The 21,020-nt window shown below is 38.2% G+C and overlaps 1 protein-coding gene across 1 annotated transcript; it reads left to right on the forward strand.

Moving 5' to 3' along the window:
- Positions 1 to 29: 29 nt before the first annotated feature.
- Positions 30 to 19,280, forward strand: HEATR3 (HEAT repeat containing 3). Its single transcript, XM_032195567.1, has 15 exons — positions 30 to 154; positions 1,428 to 1,600; positions 2,376 to 2,463; positions 3,547 to 3,659; positions 5,447 to 5,556; positions 6,301 to 6,441; positions 7,234 to 7,517; positions 8,215 to 8,305; positions 11,280 to 11,437; positions 12,462 to 12,544; positions 12,808 to 12,944; positions 15,243 to 15,331; positions 16,183 to 16,326; positions 16,427 to 16,603; positions 17,527 to 19,280. Exons 1-15 carry the CDS (start codon positions 50 to 52, stop codon positions 17,644 to 17,646), a joined length of 2,013 nt encoding a protein of 670 aa, XP_032051458.1. The 5' UTR covers positions 30 to 49; the 3' UTR covers positions 17,647 to 19,280.
- Positions 19,281 to 21,020: the final 1,740 nt, after the last annotated feature.

Raw genomic sequence — 21,020 nt, forward strand, 5'->3', positions numbered from 1 at the left:
GCCGTGCCGCACACGTGGGGCTGCGCCGGCGCCGGGCGGGCGCGGAGCCATGGGGAAGAGCCGGGCGCGGCGGTTCCGCAGGGCCCCCCCGGCCCCCAGCGGCCCCGAGCAGGGAGACCCCGAGGAGGAGCCGGCGGCCGAGCTGCTGGAGAAGGTGAGCGCGGGCCCGGACCCGGCGGCGGTGGCGGCGGGGGGAGGCCCCCGGGGCTGCGCCCGGGGGTGCGGGGCGAGGCGGGGGCAGCGCGGAGGGGAGCGGGGTCCCTCCGTGCGGCCCCCCCCGTGCCTGCCCTGCTCCCGCGGGGCAGTGCCCGGCCGCCTGGCCCCGCCACTGCAGGCGCTGCCTCCCCCCGGGCCTCGCTCCGCTGCTGGAGGCGCGGGCCGGGCCGGGAGGGGGGGCTCTGAAGCCGGTCCTGCCGCCGCCTGCCTCGTCCGAGGGTTTTGTGCGGGTGGGAAGAGCGGCGGGCATCTGCCGGCCCTGGGAAGTCTCTGGCAAGGTGCTGAAAATGGCTGGCTGCAGGCACTCGTTCGCCTCGTTCCTTTGGTTTGGGCGTTACACGTGAAAACTGGAGCTTAAACCTCCTTGTGCATGCGTTAGGTTGATATTAAAAAGCTGCTTTCCCTTACGTAAATAAATCCCTTTTGGTCACTTTGCCTGAATGAAAAGACCGAACAAATCACTGCTCGTTTTTCTGGAATAATCTTGTTGCTGGTTTAAAACAAAAAAAGTACAGAAATACACAAATGCATGGGTGAGGATGAGCTGGGAGGTCTGTGGGGTACGACACACCACTCTTTTCCACTCTGCTCTTCAGCAGGTGCTTATTTTCTCTGTTTTGTTGTCAGTAATCCCCATGGCCTTCCAGGTAGTCAGTTCTGCTTGTTTATTGTTTTCATGGTGTTCAATTCTGACAGCTCGTCTAAACCTCTGCTGTGCTACGAGCTGCTGTTGTCTTGTGGACATGGAGAACAGTTGCTCCATGTATTCTTTATCCAGATGCCTTTAACCTAAGGGCTATTATGCGTTTGCATATTTTTTGATTCTTCAGTTCTTTTGGTGTTATTTCTTACGTCCGTTATACTTGATGCTATTTGTCCCCTAGTTCTGTGCATGTTTTTTTAAGCATGGTAAACAAAAGTAGATGCAAGGTCTCACCAGTGCCAGCTAGCGTCAAATCTGTGTCTGAACTACTACTCTCTTGTTAAACACCCATAACACAATTTATCTAGTCATTATAGATAACCTCATAACCCACATGAAGATTTATAAACTTCTGTGGAAGCTGAAAGCTCTTGATTCTCTTCAGGACCAATAAAGCAGGAGCTACCGTGCTGTGGTATACAAACTGAGAGGCAGATGAGCTGTTTCACTTGATAAAAAACTTCCAGCTACTTCTCCCCTTGTCCTTGATCTGTTTGTGTTCCCCTAGCTACAACATCCGAGTGCTGAAGTGAGAGAGTATGCCTGTGCCAGTATTTCCAAGCTGCTGCAGCAGAAACACGTAATCCCAGCCTTTTTGCAGAGAGATGTTGTCCGGTGTTTAGGACCGATGCTGCTGGATCACAGTTTAGCTGTTCGTGAGACAGCTGCGGGCGCTCTCCGGTAAGCAGTTGCTAACATTCAGAGTTAAAACAAGGTGTTCTTGGTGTGATAAATAAGAGAATGAGTTTCCCCTGTTAAAAGCTATGACCTTAAATTCCCTCCCTCTCTTGCTTCAACTCCGTTTTGTGTAAGTATTCCTGAGTCCGTTGAAGTCTTAGAGAGAGAGAGGACTCTCTTGCCCTGATGGGGCGCCCTCAGGCTTCAGTGTCAGGAATAGGGTTAAAGTTAGCTGCTGCCAGCGGGATGCATTGCTTTCCAACTTTACTTCAGGAAAGAAAACCTGTTACGTGAAGAAATCTAGAAAACTTGAATGCTGCTGGTATGGCATTTTGTGTCCTGATAACCCCAGGAGTAGTGGATTAGCTGGAGAGTGCACGTATGTCACTTTTTGGTAGCCTTTTAAATACTAGCAGCATTTTGAGTTGTCATTCTCTATTCAGACCTGCAACTTGCTCTACTTGTACAGAAACATAATGGTAATAATTGATAATGTTCAAATTTTATCTTATACCATGTAATTAGCTGTCAGAAGGTGTGTTTTAGACTAGGTAAGCCTCCTAGCTATGCTAGACAAGTAGATAAATCTTTTTTTTTCTAACACCAAACTTCAGTTCTTTACGTTAGGAAGGGGTAGAAGACTAAAGATACTGATTAAGCAGATCCTTTTTAATGCAAAATATACCATTGCCTTTATAGAAAAAGCATTGAATGCAGGTTTTTGAAATACTCCTGGAAACTACTGACTATGATCCAAAGTATGTATTTTTTTTCCCAGAAATCTGAGTGCTTGTGGAGGGTTTGAAGTCTGTGATGACATGGTGACAAAAGACGTCATGACTCCTCTTGTTGCACTTCTAAAAGAGGTATGTTTATATTTATTCTGATTTTAAAACTGATCTAGCCATTTTATTATCTTCTTTTCCAATATAGTTCGATTTTTTTATATCTGTTTTCAAGATAAGATACCTGCAAGATCTTTACAAGAATATTTCAGGAGATGTATCTCCTCTTTAGGATTGTTAATTGCTATATGTTTGGATATCATCCAAGTGAATTTATAGAATACATTGCCTTTTCATCATTAGGATTTGCTAGTAAACATACACTACTACAACTCTTGATATGTATGACTCTTTCAAAAGCATGATAAAAATCAATTCAGAGATTTCAAACCGCTTACTTCTGCCTCTTGACCTGCTAACTTGGGTCCATGGAGAGGTGTGCTGCATAGGATGATTTTTGCATAAGTAGGCTGGAGATTTTGGGTCCGGAGTGTCATTCAGGGCAAATCGGTTCTGTTGGTCAAGATTTAGATACAAAATTTATGTTGCATCATTATTCTAGTGAGGGTTTTTGGTAAATCATTTTGTCTCAATGAAAGCTTAAATTTACAGTTGAATAGTTGCTGCTTTTGTAGAATAATCTGTACTGAATACCTGTTCTCTGTTTGGTCCAGGTTTTGCAGTGCAGTTTGGAAATTGCATTGAGTTCTGTCACCTGCTGTCTTTGAGCAGTCTTGAGAAATACCATCATTTTCTGTATGTTTCTTCCCCATTTTAAAATAAGGGTAATAGTATTGTTGTAAAGCACAGCAATATAGATAGCGAATTAGCCTTTGTGATTAAAACTGCTGAAAATTGCATACCCACTGTATTAGCAAGAAATGACATTTCAGCTTCTAAAATTGCTAAGCATTTGTTTGTGAAAAGTTTCTGAAGTCTGAATGCGAAGCAAGTACTGTAGGAGTCTGTTTCTACAGGAGAAAAAAAAATCAATGATTCAATTCCATTGTGACTCGGTTTTCATAGAGAATAGAAAACTAGTCAGGTTTTCTGATATTAAACACTTCATGAGAGATCTCTCAATTCCCTCTGCTTCAAACATTTTAAGTTTTTGCTTTTCTTCTTGGCTTGCTTCCCAACCCCGGTTCTCTTATTTGGTTGTAGTGTAGCACTGGACTAGATGCTAACCAGATCTCTCCAAAGAAATGCAGAGAGATGAACAAAAATTACATTGAAGACATAGCCAACGAGGCTATTAACTTGCTGTGGAATGTATGGTAAGTTCGATGTTAACACTTGCCTCTCAGAAGAGCTAAATGAAATTGCTCCTGAAAGAGCGTGGTAATCGAGGCAGAAAAGAAACGTCTGTCCTTGCATGAGAAGATGTGTTCAGTTGCAAATTCTGATTTCTGCCTGTGTAGCTCCTACATGTCTTGCTAATAAGTGGCGAGTCCACAACTGAAATGCAAAAATACCCTATGATAGAAAATAAATTTGTAAGTGAAAGATTTTAGAAATATACAAAGCTGCTAATTAGCTTCAGGAGAGTGACAAAGTTTTCTTTCTATTGATCCTTCTAAGTTCAGATACTGTTTTCTGAATGTGCTCTGTCATAGCACATTTGAAGACACTTGGACAGTTTGAGTTTTCTTGTCTTGCATGCAGCTCCTGTAGATCCATACTACGATACAGGAGATGGCTTTTAGAGGATTTTTTTAATTTATTTTATTTCCTCTGCAGACCTCATCAAAAGTTATAGTAAGTACTTGAACAACTACCCGACAGTGACTGAAGCACTGATTTTAAAAAAAAAAAAAGTCTGCATGATTTTGTGAGAAGAGAATATGAATAGCTCAATTAGTAATTTACATTGGAAACGCTGGGTAAAAGAGATACAGCAACGCTATTCATACAGAAATGGCTATAAATATTGAAGTGATAAAAACCCCTTACACAAGTTCTTGAATTTTGTATTGTTTCTCCTCACTTTGTAACAATTGCGCATCATTTTGCTGTTTGCTCCATATAGAATTGTGGTTTGTACTGCACAGTATTTCAATAGAGTTGCCTCTGTATGGCTGCTGGCTTGAGGCCTTATTTTTATTTTTATTTATTTTTTTTTTTTGGGGGGGGGGGGGAGGTTGACATGTAGAACAGTACAGAAACTGCTTGCGCAGCACCTTACAGATAATGTGACCCCTTGTAACTCTGAGTCAACTAAATTTTTGTGTGTGTTCATTTTCTTTAATTGCCTTTGTAGACATAAGTGCTTTGGAACAGGAACTGTAATCATTAAGCGTGCTGTAAATCACTTCTGTGTTTTGAACTCTGTGGCTATGACCGTGAACTGTTGGCATCAGTGCTAAGTTTGGTACTTATAAAATTGGAGCTGGTGTTGCTAATGAGATCAAAAATTTACTTTTGAAAATATTGTAAGAACGCTGTAGCTAGTCAGGTCCAATGCTGTTCTAGCTAGAATTTGTCTTGCATTCATGTTTTGGTTAAAAACAGAAATGGCTGTGGAAGCTAGAAGAAAAACAAATCCCACAGTTGTTAACTGAAGTGAATGTTGCATTTAATACTCATTTAAGATGCATTTCTGAATGTCAAGCAGTGGTCATTTTCTAGATTAAACGACTCTTTTGATATGAGAGGCAGCAGCCCCTTCTGTTACTGGTGTGTTTGCGGATGAAGTCATCCACGGGTGCAGAAAGCCCTGGGCTGGCTCATAGCCTGCAGCTGTAAGCTGCCTTTTACACGCAGGCTGGCTCTGTTCACAAGAGAATGCACTTAGGCTAATAAACTCCTGAATAAGGTGTATGAGGAAGCAGCTGACAGAAGGCAGCTTTCCTCAGAGGTATTCCAGCCGCTTTCCATTTTATGTACAGTTGACCATAACCTCAGTAATGAGGGGCAGCTCTTTGGCTAAAGTGTAATTCTTAGGTAGGTTTTAAAAATATAAATGTGAGAAATACTGAGTACATGTTACTTAAGATGTTGTTACAATAACTTTTTTTTTTTTTTCCTGGGAAAAGTATTTTATTGACCTTTTTTTATGCATTAGTGAATGCAACAGTACAGCAGTGTCCATATTCACTAAAGAAGGGTGTTTGGAGGCTGTGTTACATTACATGAAGAAATTTTCCACAAATGTGGACCTGGCTATTTCAGTTGGTAAGTGGTAAACAGAAGATAAAGGTCTAAAGATATTTTTTCTTTACGATCTGAATGTAGTACTGATGTCAAATTGATTGCATAATGCACCTGTTACTTAAACTGTACACTGAATATAGGACTGAATTCCTTCCTGAACAGTACATCACTTAGAATTTGACATGTTTTCTCTTTGTTTTCAATCTGAAGGGGAATGGAGCATTGATTGTTACATGGGAGAAAAAAAAAATGTGGAAAGAAAATAGTTGAGGGAGGATGAGGATGTCTTTTTTTTTTTTTTTTTTTTTTTTTTGTTAGAGCAAAGTACATAGGCCATCTGAAAAACAAAACCAAATGACTCCTACCATTGTGATCATATCTTTATTAGTAGTATTGCTGTTATGGTCTTACATAAAGGTCTTGGTTGTGTATGTGCTTGGAATGTTTTTTGGTGTTTTTCCTAATCAGTATATGGCAGAGAAATTGAATTGTATGTAGCTGGAACTGATCCAGCTAGTCCTGTGTCTGTGGTGGTACTGTTCTCTCCTGTATTACGTACAGGTTTGCTGGAGGATGGCTGTTAATCTAAAACAATTTGTGAAGGACAGTGTTATACCATTACAATAGGATGCTGCAGCACAGGTTTTTTCCTGTTTGTATTTAATTACTCCAGCTTTTAGGAGTACAGTGCATTCTTTTAAGAGACTGAAAGCTACTATTGGGTTTGTGAATTACCTTTTTTTTTTTTTTTTTTGTTCGCTACAGCTAACTGCTTACAGGCAGTGACGGAAGATAATCCAGATCTTCTTTCTTCATTCAATGCCTCTGCACAGCAAGTATTGGAAACTGTGATGTTGTGTCCAGAGACCACAATGAAGCACGTACTTCTGAGAACACTGATAGCAGGTATGATGTTTGAGGGCATTCGTTCTTTTGTGTTGGACAGCACAGGAAGTAATAGAGGGTGGGAAAGATGTGAGATTTAGTCTTTTAATCTGCTATCATCTTGATACCCAGTTGAGGTACTGTGCTATCACCTAGCTATAAGCAAAACCTGTATAGACAGTTCATAAGGTTATTTCTGCCCCTTGGGCTTGTGTTCTGTGGTGTTTTGGAGGGAAAGATAGTTCCAAATATCTGTAGATAGTTTAAGAACTGTCTCAACTGCTTGATTCTGAATTTGGTACCTCTTCAGCATGATAACCCATTTTGAAAGTTCGTTTGGTTTTCACCGGTAAAATGAGTCAATAATTAATAGTACAGGAATTGTTTTGATCTTAACAGGTATAAGCTGTTTACCTCATGTTTTATGTCTTGCATCATCCTTTCTACCTCAAATGCTTAACTACGGTGATTTTTAATATGGAAATGGAATAAATTAGTTTAATTTTGAGAGTCCTTAAAATGTGGTAATCTCCTGGATTTTTTTTTTTTTTTGTCACAAGTCAAAAGTGTCATCAAGGTTACTCCTTAAAAATACTGCGTGTATTCTTATGTGCTAGAGTTTACTTGATCTTATGATCTGGACATTATTACAGATATAAACAGGAAAAAATGCAAATCTGTGGAGAAAGGACTTGAAGTTTCATACTGAAATATAAGCACTGAGTATTGTAACTTGTTTAAGTACGTGGCTCTTAAAGAGCTGGTAATTGAGCACTTTAATGCATTTTTACGTTTCAACTATTTTGTGCTTAGGCACCATCTGGAATATCAAGGACACAATTCCACCAGGCAGCCTGGGAAGCATGGTTAATGCAATCCTGAAGATTTTTTCAGAATCATTAGCAATAGATGCTGGTGAAACAATTATTCGTATGAATGAAGCTGAAAAAAACAGGTTAAAGCTTGCTGCAGAGGCAGAAACTGAAGAAAACATGAGTGATGTTATAGACAACTGTGCTGTAAGTGAAGATGATGACATGGAAGAAATACCAAAAGGAAAAGTCAGAAGAGAACACGACATTTCAGACCTACTTCCAGTAAGTGTGGCTGGCTGGCTCTGAGAGCTTAATGCATTTGAGCATCTGGCTGTTGTTGACTAGCGTTTGCCAGAGTAACTGGCTACTACTGTTAATAATCTGAACTCCCAAGTGGCTTGTCTGTTTTAGTTAGGACTTCAAAGGTGAGCACGGAGAATTTCAGCACAAATTGTTCAGATGTGGTCAAGTTGAGCAACGTATAACGAAAGCACATTTCCATTTGTTCCATCTAGCGGGAAGTATATGCTAACCCAATAGTTTTACCTGTAGCTAGCGCAGAAAATTCCTGATCTCTGCATAAGACGAGCGAGATGTTTAATGGTTGTAACTATTCAATCACGAGTGGAGATTGCTGAGAGTTTACCAAATGAATTTGCTGTTCCATATGTGAAAAGAAAACAGAAATAAATATTTTTGTTAGGGCTTTAGGTAACATGTTAGTAGTCTTTTCTGTTATGATTTTAGTGCAGATGGCATTTTTAAAAGTAAAATTTGTTCACTAGTACAGCTGGTCATCTGAAACATCTGACAGAAAGATGATAGATAATGCCTCTTAGCTCATTTTAAAAAGCTTTGGTGGGGGTGTGAGAAGAGGAAATGGCTGGGTAGTATTTTTCACTGACAGTCTAGGTACTTGAAATTGCACTGAAATGTTGTTTTCCAAAATTAAATTTTGCACTTTTTTTTTTTTTTTTAGTCTGATAAATGGGAACTGAAAGAAGTGACAGCCTTACTGATGGCTCAGCAGACTGCTTTGGAAATCATTGTTAATATGTGCTGCAGTGAAGGTTTGTAGGAATCTCTTTCATTGCAAGTGTTAGTGTTGCTTTTGTTTCTGAGATATGTCATGTATAGTTTGCTATTTGGTGGTCGTAGCCTTTAAGGGTGAATGCACATAGATTTGTCTCCCTGATTTCCTCATCTGATTGAGAATCACAAGAATTAATTCTATTACTAATTTAAGTATTTTTCTCATTTAAATAACATCTATTGCTTACATGTTTTTTTGCTTGTTACTACAGATGTCATATGATTTAAAGAGGAAGGCTTTGTTCATAGTTCTCTTGCCGAAGATACATTTCCTAAAAAGTCTTGCAGCAAATTCTTTGTTCAGTTAGTCTGGTCTAAGTGCTAATCTGATACAGTATGGGTGTGAATCCTATTACAGGACTGGGGCATCATTTTTTTTAAGCAGAGAAATGTACTAGGTTTGATTTAGTTTTGATATTACAAATGTGGCAAAAGAAGAAGAGATGGCTTTTGCGTGAAACTCTAGTAGCAATGCAGATGTAGACTGTTAAGAGTTCTGCCTTTAAGAGCTTTGTTTTTGTTTTTTTTAATGCTGTTATTGTGGGTAGGTGGAATAAGGAAAAGATATTCTATATTCTTCTATGAACTTTAAGTTTTGATGCCAAATCTTCAGGAAAACAAGTGATTCTCAAGTTCTGTTTAAAAACTCAAAACCAAACATTTTAATTACTAATACAATTCATGAGCCTGATGCAAAAGTAATTGTGGAGATAACTTTGTAAGTAAATCTTGCAGGTTCTAATAATAAAATCCACAGTAATACCCAGATATTCCCAATGGTGATTTTTTTTCTCTTGCAGCACAAGGAAATTTTGCACCTAGTATATGAAGCTCCTTTCATAGCTGCATTTCTCATCTAATGAGCTGTAATTCATAAGCTCTCCCCTTTAATTGGAAAATCTCTTGTGGATAAGCTGCATATTCTGCCATTCACTCAGTGTAATGTAAGGTTGATCGTGTTGTATTTCACTACACTACTTTACCCATTCATGGGCAGACAGAAGTATAGTTGGTAGAAATTAAGAGGAATCCAGAGGCAGCTGTTCATTTAATTTTCAAGTTATTTGATGACTAAAATAGCTTTAGCCGTTAGGCTGAGTTCATAGAAACACTTGGTTTGCTGAAGAACTAAGGGAGATAACTAGGCTAGTGAAGAGATGTTCTCCTGAGTGCTGGCTGGCATTTGGAAGGAGAAACAAAGTGCTCCCCCCCTTAACAGGGACACAGGAAGGAATCAGGAGACTCTGGCATCACTGTCCAATTTGTGGTTCGTAGGTTGCCAGCCCTAGTTAAGATAGGATTGCCATTGGAAATGCTCCTGTATTTCCAAGAATGTTACAAGAAACCTGATCTTAGTTGTGGGCTGATGTTCTGGAGTCCAGTTTCTGCTCTGCCCTGCTCACTGTGAGCTGTGATAACACTGCCATTGTCTTTGCTGAAGCATGGTCAGCTAGTATAGTGGTCATTTAATTTTCAAATTAGTTTTTTTTTCTTTGCAGGTGAAAACTTGGAAACTTTTTTTTTTTTTTTTTTTGTAGAAGCAGCAGGAGGCTGACTAAAAGGGGCATGTGGGCTTTGTTTTCATGTTTGTTGTTCTAGTGGGGCTGATGATGTTTTCTCTTGCAAAGACTAGTAACACCAATGTGTTATGGGGGTGGATCGAATTGGGTGTTAACATGGGCAGCTTCTTGTGCTTATAGTATCAAGTGGCCACAGCTTCGTAAGTTAATTTGTATCACAAACAATAGTCATCACCTTGAAACAAGTTCTTAAAACACTGCACAGTGCAGGTGACATGCGTTCTTTTAGACCTCTTACTGTATTTTAAGTGAAATAATTGGCCTTTTGCCACAGGAAAAGTGCATGGCTATGTTAGTAACTGAATCACACATGAACTTATTGTCAGACAAATTACATGGAAATGAATATATATTTTTTTCATAGTAGTTAAATATCCTGACCTTTTCATAGAAGCAGAACTTTCATCCCTCAATGAGGAGGATCGTTCCAGCCTGTAGACTTAGGGCTTGTGTAAACACCAATTTTGCACCAGTTAAAATGTAACTAGATCTAAAACAACTTCAGATAAATCAGTGTAAACCCTGTGGACATGGAAATACCAGTTTATATGTAGATGATAGACTTAGATTGTGGCCATCAGGCCAAATCAGCTTTTAGCCATAGGCAGATTTGCTGTAGCTGTGCTCATTGATAATTCTCTTCCTATAGCTGACCTTCCAGATCTGCTAGGATAGTAAATCATAAGTTTAGGTTATAACCCAGTTTAGGTTAATAACTATAAACTTAGTTTAAGTTACTTAAAATATGTTGCCTGAAATGGCTAACAGAGAGAGTTTGGATTGCTTTGCCTTGCTTTGTTGTCGTGATTTCCTTTTCACTGGCTTTGCTGTAGAGACAGCAGCATTTTCATCCAGTCCGGTTAGCATCCAGTTACAGGGTATCTGTCCGTGGCTTCAGGACTGTGAGAAAAAACAGGTACCTTAAACTGATTACAAGTTGTAAATAGGTGAAACTGGGGTATTTTCATGCTTGAATCTATCCCAAAAAGTAAACTGGTACAATCCAAATAAAAAATCTTAGTAAATGTTTTATGTTTCTTATGAAGTGCTTCTTTTTTATGTTATTTGATATCTCGAAGTCAAGCATAGTTAATACCAGAGAATGAGGTGTCTGTGTATGGAGAACCACTTTGATAAGAATACTTGTTCCCTGAGTGAATATAAAATGAGTAATTTTTTTAAATAAAACAATTTAAGCAAAAGTGGTTCTGTATTTATACCTGTTGCTTAATGGTTCTTGGGTTACGTGCTGTTTGTTAGAGCACTAGAACTTAAGACTCTTAAACCAAGAGCTGGAGCCAAGTATAATTCAGAAGTGGGGTACCTATTGCATGAGTACTGTCACATTTGCAAGTCTCTCTTCTGTTTTCAGATCCCTCCGATGATGAATGGGAAGAACTCTCCAGCAGTGATGAAAGTGACCTGTTTATGGAAAATTCTTACAATGAGGGCAGTGGGCTGCTGATGTCACCCCTATGCCTCTCTGATGAGGTTCACTCAGCATTTCTGAACAACCTTATTCCAAAGAAGGTATCGTCTTTTGTTTCCAACACATGGTACAGTCTTGGATTTGTGCCTGTTTTGTATCCCAGGTTAGGCAGACAAACTATCCCAGTCCATCTGAAGAAGAGGAACATTTTTTTTTGAAGACAGTTTAGCTTATTTTTTCTGTTGTCCTAGAGGTGTAGCATCATTACATTAATTGTCTTGACGTAAATAACGTAAGTAGGAATGGAACATTTTTGTTTCTGAAGTCTTGCAGTTTTGTCTTTTAATTAATTTGGCTTTTCCAAAATACAGTGGCTATTTCTTGATTGCACATGGAAAGATGACTTGCAAAAAAAAAGAAAGGGAACTTTGAGTAGGAGCTTGGGTGCCAAATTTCCATGTTACCTAAGGCAAATAGAAGTAACCTGTGTGAACAACAGCAGTCAGCACTGAAAAATGACAAGTTCCTCTTTCACTCAATTTTATACGTGGGGTACAGTATTTGACACCAACAAGAATGCAGGTTTTCTTGTTCCAGAACTGTTTTGGTCATTCTTATCTGGGGTTGTAAAGATAACATTCCTGACTTGAATCAGTTAATAAGGTAGTTCAACATCGTGATAGAATTGTGACATGAGACTTGAGGTAAAAACATTCAGGGTTTTTTGCACTTTATAGCAAGCAGACTTAAGATTCATGTCAAGATCTTTTAGATTTGTAGCTATATGAAAGTTCTGAAACAGAATCTGTGAGAAGAAAGATTTAAATAAATAAATAGATATGGCAGAGACCTAGAAAATTACATTTTGTTCAGTATAGTTAGATACTTAAGATATGCTGTGATGAACCAGTGTGTAATTGCTCTGTTTGAGTGTTTGAGGAAGATTCTGGCAGTTTTAGCAAGTGAGACCTTTGCTGCCTGCAAAGCTTGGAAGATAGTCATGTATGAAATACTTGGATTTGAGGTATCTGTTTGACATTAAGCTAAAACTTTGGTCTTCCCCCTCCCCACACTTAAATAAATAAATAAGCTTTATTGCTAAACCTTTCTTTTTCCCCTCCCCAGATTCTTGAAAAAACTGCTTTTCCGAACAGTGTTGCTCTAGACATCTGTATGCACAATCCGTCTTGGAAACCATTAATTAAAAAGTAGGAATTTCGTTGTCTCTCTTGCTATTTTTAATGTATATTCAGTTGTTTTAGAATTCTTAGAAGGATTGTCCATCTTTGGGTTGCTTTTAAGATCTGGAAAATGGCACATCTGATAAGTGATTTTCAATAAGGAGGTACAAATCTTCGTGTAAACTGCACACCAGTTCACAGCTTTATTTGCTTAATTCAAGATCCTTCTTTGTATTTCAACATTTGTTTACAAAGATCTGCTAAGTGCATTTTTCTTTTGTTTGTTTCAGACTGAACACAGTGCAGTGTAGAGCTTTAACATGTCTTCATAGCATTTTATTAGTGTCAGATGTGGATTGTCTTGGAGGAGCTTCAGCACTTCAGTCACTTGCACAGCACCTTTCACAGCTGGTCTTTTCTAAAACAGGTAAGATGTTCCAAGATGTGCTTAACCTATTGTATAGATATAAGGTAGCTATGTACATTAAGTTTTATTGCCATTTTATTATTAAATTTATTCCCTTGCCCTTTCAAAATAAGGATTCTGAATGCTGGAAGTGTGCTAACAGAACAGTGTATCCTGACACGTGTTCACCCAAATTGAATTTTGAGCAAGTAAGCTTCTAATGCAAGGCTGGCTTATGTCTGTACGTGTGAGAAGAAATTCACTAAAGCAAATGAATCCTGCTTTGCTGTGAGACCAGAACGGCTTGCGTGATCGTATTTGTTGGTAATAGCAATTTTTCATTGATCAGCCAAGTCATGAAAAAGAGACATTTTCCTTTTAAATGTGGAAACTAGCCTAAACAGCCGTATGAAAAAAAAAAGGGTATCTGAAACTTCTTTACATCTTTTTTTTTTTTTTTTTTCCTAGTAATCATACGAAATTATGGTAGAAGTGGCTATTGTAAGGATCTCCATAATGCATGTTCTTATTACAGTAGGGAAGATAGCAGCCTTCTTGTCTCCAGGACATACATTACACGTATGATTTGCACAGTTCATTGAAATCATATTTACAAAAAGAAAGTGAGCAAAGTTTTTATGACTAAATATGAAAGCTGCTTATCTTCCTGTTATGACGGTGATTCAGTTTGAATGGAGAAGACAATAAATTGGATAATTTCATTTTTCTAAAAGTGATATTGGTTTAAAATATCAAGTATATCCTGGTGATCACTATAATGCATCCACCCTGATTCCTCCAAGACACATTATTTTCTGGAGATGCTGTGTTGGTCTAATGCAGATATGCAGCAGTTAGCATTTCCGACTACCTCCTGTAATCTCTTACGTTGGATCACTGTCATTCCAGTAATTCATGCTGGACCATTTACTCTGTGATCTCAGTTGCTAACAGTAGAGAAGCTGAACTGAGTCTTTAAAAAAAAATCTGGTTCCAAGTCAGTGATCTGGTTCCCTGATAGGCTGCTTCATTCAAACTATTTTACTAATGTGTTTCTTTTTTAGGGTCAGTGGTATGGCTCATCAATAAATCAGAGATATTCTTAGAGGCTGGAAAAGCCTGCCAAATCTCAAAAGTGACAGAAAATATTTTTCCTCAAATGGATCTGTTGAAGCATAGCATATGTATGGCTTTGTTATTTCTTGTCTTTTAGAAGCTTGAGAGGCTTGGTTTTCTTCTCTTCCGTCGAGTGTCTTCATTTGTAGCCACAAATATGGTGTTTGCAGTCCTTACTTGTATAGTATGACACTGCATTATTGCTTGGAATGCAACTGCCTCTAAGACATGCTTTTTTAAATCAAGATGCCACATTAAAAGGATATGATCAGAGCACAGTACTTGGAAAAAAAAACAAAATGCAGGAAATGAAAATAAATATGAAGATATTTTACTTTGCAGCAGTTGGAAAGTTCTTAGATGAAACTGGAGAAATGATTAGCTGAACACAGAGGATACTTATAAATTAGCTTAATGGCCCATGTCCATTTTCATTAACATTTTTAATAGTTAAATGCTATCTAATGGAAACTGCCAGTTAGAGCTGATCAGACACCAACAAGTGATTAGAAGGAATTTTGTGGTTTACAGGGTGAAAAAAGGCATAACAATCTAGTTGCATACATGGGGATGGCAGAGATGCATACTAAATTAACGAGAGTTTCTGGTTCTGGAATAGTCCAGAAAATAAGAACACAGAGGAAAATAAAAGCTTCAAGAAATGCAGAACATGCGCTGAAGATGCTTCTACTGATGATTTTTTAGTTAAACAGGAAAACAGTGTTTGAATTGTACATTTCTAAAAGGTTATTAAACCACTAGAAAACAGGCTCTTTACATGAGTTGGAAAGAGTCCAATCTTCTGGGTGTCTAAAAAAGCTTACTTAGAAGAAGGCAGCTAAAGCTTCAATCAGCTTTTGTGGTTTTCTGTTCATGTAATACGGCCCGCATGTAACACCAAGTTTTCAAGCTGCTATTCTGAGTGTGGTGGTTTATACTATATCTTAGGTCATGCAAATGTCTTAACCAGGGGTGTGCCTAAAAATAAAGACCATAAAGAACTATGATCTATCTTCCAGATGCAATTAATACTGAATTGAAAAATTCACAATGGCTACAACCTACAAAGACCAGTCTCTGAAAATCTAGCTCTTCCTGTTTGTGGTAGTATGTGGAGGAACAATTAAGGAATTCATATTTCTTTGCTTCATAATCCTTTATCTTTGTGATTAACTTTTGGCTTTGGGTTCAATTCTTTGACAGAACTCCCTGAAGACACAGACTTCCTGGAAGCCATAACCAGTGCTTTGAGGGCTCTTTTACAAACAATGGCATCAAAGAACATCTCCCAGGTAAGAGGTTTCAAGCTCAATTGCTGTGGTAGATTAAAATTAATGTAAGATTGTGCTGAAATGTTTTTGGAACAAATTCACTTACATGAGTTAATCTGTAATTGTGAACACCGAATGATTTTAAAATCTGTACTTTCAGACTTTATACTTTCCCTGGACCTTACAGGAATACTTTGCTATATATATGCTTCATAACACTTAAATTTCAGTGAAGTGTATTTCAAAACCAAAATAGCAATAAAAAACCCAGGTAGTCTCTTTAAGATGAGATGGATATAATGACAAATATTTCATCTACTACATTACCACCTACACGTACTGAGTCTTTATTTCCTGATGTCACCCAGTTGAAGCTGATTGTTCTTCTAGAATCTTTGTTGGACATAGATGTCCAACATCAAACATGAGGTAAGCATAGAAATGAAGCAAAATAATTTGTTTTAAAAGGTAATACTAGGTGGTCTGCAGGTCCTTTCTGTCTTTAAACTGAAAAAGAGCTTCTATAAGTTATAATGAGCTAGGAATAGCTATTGAGCTAGTAGGTAAATTTGTGAAAATCTTACTGGGCTCAGAACCATTTTTTCAGCTTTCTAATGGCCTTGGTTATGTTCTGGGAGAAACAACAAGCTGAAAAGGAAAGTGTAACTTTATTGTATTGTTGATTACACTTTCAGAATTTGTGTGATTTTTATAATATAGGAATTTCTATTTCTCTGTTACAAATCTACCTGTGTGGTCAGTAGAAGCAGATTACCGAAATGTCATATTTGAAATTTTCCCTGGAAGTGTAAATTTTATTTTTATTTTTTTAATTATTATTTATTTTCCCTTTCCTCTCCATTGCTAAACAGTGTATGACTCCTGAGCAGTTACTGGCTTTATGCGAAGCTGGTATTCACAGCAGCAATGCCAGTGTTAGAGTGAATGTGGTGAGCATCCTTGGAATTTCTGGCAGTGTCCTGGCAAAATTACAAGATACAGCTGAAACACTAAAGGTGAAAAAGCAAATTTTGTGTTTTAAGTCTGAAACTGTTTTGATACTTCTTTAAATTTTCACAAGTACTGTTTGAAAAATCTTTTTTTTTCTTATTTCAGATGATTGGAAAATTTCTTCTTGAGGTTGCTATGAAGGAATCTTCTCTTGTAGTAGCAGGAGAAGCCTTGGATGCGCTTTTTGATGTATTTGCAGATGGTAAAGAAGCAGAAAAAGCAGCGGTACAGATGAAGTTGCTCCCAGCACTGAAAGAATTTCAGCCAGTGTTCAAATTGAGGGTAGGCATTGGATGCAGCCAGCTCAGTATCTCAACACATGATGGGGGTTAGGGTTTGCGGGCTGGCAGAGGGATAATTATCTGGACTGTGTGACTTTGTAAGATCATGGGGGAAAAACTAAAACAAATAATTGAATTCCTGCTATCCTACTTTAAAGCAGAAGAAATGTACTTACCTTGCAGTTCATGGAACCATTCAGGTATCAGCACAGCATGAGCATTGCAACATCTGTGATACACTATCAGCGTTACTGATGTCCAAATGACTACTTTCCTGAAACTGTTGTAAAATTAATCCTTCAGATGTCTCTGGAGAACAGGTGATTTGGTGGGAGAGAGAGAAGTCCTATCTGAAATTACACTGACGTCTTTTGTTTTTGACTTGATGTAGTCGCAGGTGGATATTTCTGTTCCGTTGCTGCTCAATTATGCTGTATTTTCAAGAGCTACACAGATAAAATTCTAAGCTGTGTTTTTAATTTGAACTTCAGCTTAAATAGAAAATGATCTCCAGTGCATTATTTTTCACTCAGATGAAGCCTGAGGAATGACTTCTGTAGTCTTAGAAGTAAGCACATTTTGTGTGCATATAAAATAAATACTTGACAGTGCTACAGGTGTTTGGTTAGTTAGATGTGTAAGGTCTTTAATTTAAAAAGCTACAGTTAATAAATGTATGTATCAGATTTATGAGCAAAATAGGATGCCAGTAGTAGTATAGTTCTAGGCAGAGATGTATTGTAAATTACTTGCAGAAGTATTTGCTAGCTGTGAATGTGCGCACGTAAATATGTGGGTGTTCTCAAAAGGCACAGATAGCGCGCCTTGCTAGAGAACCTCCATGCAATTGTTAGAAACTTCTGGTGATCTAATGGAAAAGCTTCTCCATTAGTAAAATATGTATTATTTTTTTTGGTTTTGCAGATGCGAAAAGAAGGCAAAGAACAATGTAGTACAGATCAGCTCTGTGTTCTTGACAATGTGAAGATGAATTTGAGAAGATTCATTGCATATCAGGAGACGCTAGGCAAAAACCCAACTTGAAACATCGAGGAACTTTAAGGTTTCCTTATTGCAAAATGTTTTCCAAAAATATAACCATTTTGAACTTCTAAAATGTATTGAGCAGAACAGTTTGTGCTTTCATGTTCACATTAGATTTTTAAACGTTCAGTATTTTATACTCCTGGGTTGATGCAATATGTAAGTCACGACAGCATAAAAATGCATAGCATACTTTGAGATTAAATGTTAGCAGTGATAATAATGTGCTTTTGCAGTCCTGAGATCTGTAAATAGCACCACTGTCATTGTTTAGAAACTGTCATGTATCCTGGTGGACAAGTACAATTGCATGAAAAAGTAATTTAAAGAATATTGTCAGATATGCCCTAGATCAAGGTGGGGGGAACAGGACACTGAAGTTATTTTGAGGGAATTGAGCAGTGGCAGGATGTGCCTATTTGCCATTTGCTCTTAACTGTTTCTGGAATTGCACAGGCACTTATGGCAAGATTCGCAAGGGAAGTGTGCGACAGTGTATAGATTACTATCAGCACTTGGATCTGTTGCTGCGTAAAGTTTATCAAAGAGGAAACTGTTTGCTTCATTTATGACAAATTTGGTATGATAGCTTTTCACTCTTGAAATTGGTCTAAGAGGATGCTATTCTTAAACAGTTCCATGTTTTTAGTTTGATTAGTGTTTCAGAAAATCAAGTCTCCCGATGTACCTTCTTCCTTGTAATTCTACATCAGGATGAATTTGAATTCAGGGAAGTAGTAAACATAATAAAAATATTTTGTTATACTGAGGTATTATCTAAAGTAATTTTATAACTGCTGAAAATCTTTTTTTAAATATTTGTGATAGAAACTTTTAAGCTGTAAAATACAGAAACTGTTTTCAAAAATGTCACTGATTCATGAAGAGACTGTATGTGCACTCCCATATATCCAAAGTTTTGGTTTTGTATCTGTGAACAAGATACTCATACATGTATACTTCAAGGGGTTTTATTTTTACCTTTTCAGGAAAATGCATTTTTTATACTGGCTTTTGAAGTAGGACGCCCCTCCTCCCTCCGTTAAAATAGACATCTAGTTTTTGGCAAGATTCTGCTTGTGGTGTTAGCATGGAACAGCAAACACCAAATTTACTCAGTTTGTTAGATATCAGTCTGTTAGTTTGGAAAGCAGGCTTTGGAACTGGCCAGAAAACTTGCAAATGGCTGATTTAAAAAAAAAATAAATCTGACATACTGTGTTTTGTCAAATGCAAGCAAGGGGGAGTGAAAACTGAGTTTTAAGCAGCTCCACAGCGTGAAATTCCTGTTACTGCTAGTACTTTTCAGAAGTTTGATTAAATGTGTGATGTGATGCCAGCTAAGCAAGTGTGCAAGTGAGTGTGCACAATTGGAAAGGCTCCAGAGCTGTTGGGCCTGGCTCTCAAAAGTCCGGGAGAAGTCCTGAGGAGATGGAGCTGTTGAAAAAGTTATCCTGTCATTCAGCAAGGGCAGCCAGTGACAAGGGCTGGAGTGTAACAGCTGAGGAAAGAGCAGTGAGGTGGATTAGGGCATAAGACTACACAGTGTGGATTTTAATCCCAATGTTAATAATACTTGCTGTTCACTGAGGTTAGTATAAGATTAGCCTGATTTAAAAAAAAAAAAAAAAAAAGGGGGGGGGGTCAAAGCATTGAAAAGACTTCCATGGAGAAACTGAATACAATACTCCAGGTGTGATCTCATGAATGCTGAATAGAGGGAAGTAGTAGGTTCTCTTGACCATGCTCCTGCCAATGCAGTCCAGTATTTGATAGCGTGTGTTCCCTCCGAGGGTACGCTGCTGACTTCTCTTCAACTTGTTGTCCACCAGGACCCTGAGCTCCTTCTCTGGAACACTGCTCTCTGGTCGTTCAGTCAAGAGCCTGCTCTGTTTCATGGGATTGTTCTGTCCCAGGTGTCAGGGCTTCAGGTTTTGCATCAAGTAAGAGGTCAGAATCTGTTTCCAGGGGCCATTAGCACAATTAAGGGGGTGGGGGTGGTGTTCTCTTAAGGTACAAATATGAAAGTTGCAGATAAACGCAGCAACTGGAAAGCCTACTGTTCTAATATGATCTGTCAGACCCTATTTTTCTTCTTCAAATGAAAGTAAAGACTGTCATTTAGATCTTCAGCTCTCCTAGTAGTAGGAATTCTTGTTTTGTTTTTGTTTCTGGTATGCACTAATCAGTTAACTACCTTAGAAAATCTTGGGGGTTTTTTGTTCTTTTTTTTTTTTTTTTTTTTTTTTCCATTATAAAATAGAGTCATAGTATAAACTGTATCACTTGTAGAAGTATATGATGTAGTGCTTTGATTTAGGGCTTAAAGTATTTTCTTCTATCTTCTGGTACGTATGCCATTTCTAAGCTAATAGCTGGAAGAGTAATGAGGACATAAAAAAAGCATTTTAGTTTCTTGTGAGTTTATACTAAAACTAATATAGAAAAGCTAAAATAATCCTTCACCTCGATTTCATCTGAGCAGGTTGAAGCACTTCAGTGGGCCTATTTGGCTGAGGGTATGGAAAAATTAGCAGGCTGGCTGTTCTGTCTACAGCTCTTCAGATACGTTTGGGTTGATAGAAGGAGAAGCTGTAGCTCTTAAGAGGGTTTTCTGTTTTATTAGCTCATCACTAATTAAAGAAACTTTTATAGGTAATTTCTGAACATCCCGTATTGTATAGTCTTATCAAAGTCTATTGCCCTTCTCAGTGATCCATAGCAAAATGGAGCCATCATATTCCTTTGGGGTTTCTGTGGTATTATGGTTATTAAAAATTAGCCAACTGCATATTTTGACATGCACGCTTTTGTTTCTTTTTTTTTAAATGAAGAAAATCTCACTATATCACCTGCTACTAACTTGGTGTAAGTTGCTCTTAGACTCTAATGGGTGGCTTGTGAGCGAACATGAGATAGTAATTTTGGATGCTAATGTAGGGGGCCTGTTCTACTTGTAAGGGATGAGATAGAAGAGAATAGGAAAAGTGTGGAAGACAACGAAATAGCAAGTTACGTGCGATGGGAGGAAGTGTCAGATCACGGCCTAAAAAGAGAAGAGAGATACAAGTACAGAAAAACTAAGCTGTATGATTTGGGCTATAAAAATTGTTCTAACACAGCTGAGGAATATTAAGGCATCAGAAAAGATAATGTGGCATAAGTTAACTGCTTGGTGGGCTCTTTTGACACTGATTTATTTAAGTAGTTTTAGGGTAAGTGTGAGATGAAGATAAGCTCCTTGACAACCTATAAAGACAAAGCCAGCTCTCTGATACACTTTGAAGGTGGAAGATACTGGCCTGATCCAGACAGTGAGCAGCATAAGTAAACAGATGCTAAATAGATGAAAGTGATCTTCATCAGTTCATGTA

Source organism: Aythya fuligula, chromosome 12 (assembly GCF_009819795.1).
Source record: "Aythya fuligula isolate bAytFul2 chromosome 12, bAytFul2.pri, whole genome shotgun sequence".
In the NCBI taxonomy this organism is placed as follows: Eukaryota; Metazoa; Chordata; class Aves; order Anseriformes; family Anatidae; genus Aythya; species Aythya fuligula.

What these genes read in the sequence shown, in the direction of transcription:
- HEATR3 (XM_032195567.1), top strand. Translation starts at nt 50, where the DNA reads ATGGGGAAGAGCCGGGCGCGGCGGTTCCGCAGGGCCCCCCCGGCCCCC. An exon ending in ACAGCTGCGGGCGCTCTCCG is followed by an intron (nt 1,601 to 2,375) that starts GTAAGCAGTTGC and finishes TTTTTTTCCCAG; the next exon opens with AAATCTGAGTGCTTGTGGAG. An exon ending in ATACAGCTGAAACACTAAAG is followed by an intron (nt 16,327 to 16,426) that starts GTGAAAAAGCAA and finishes TTCTTATTTCAG; the next exon opens with ATGATTGGAAAATTTCTTCT.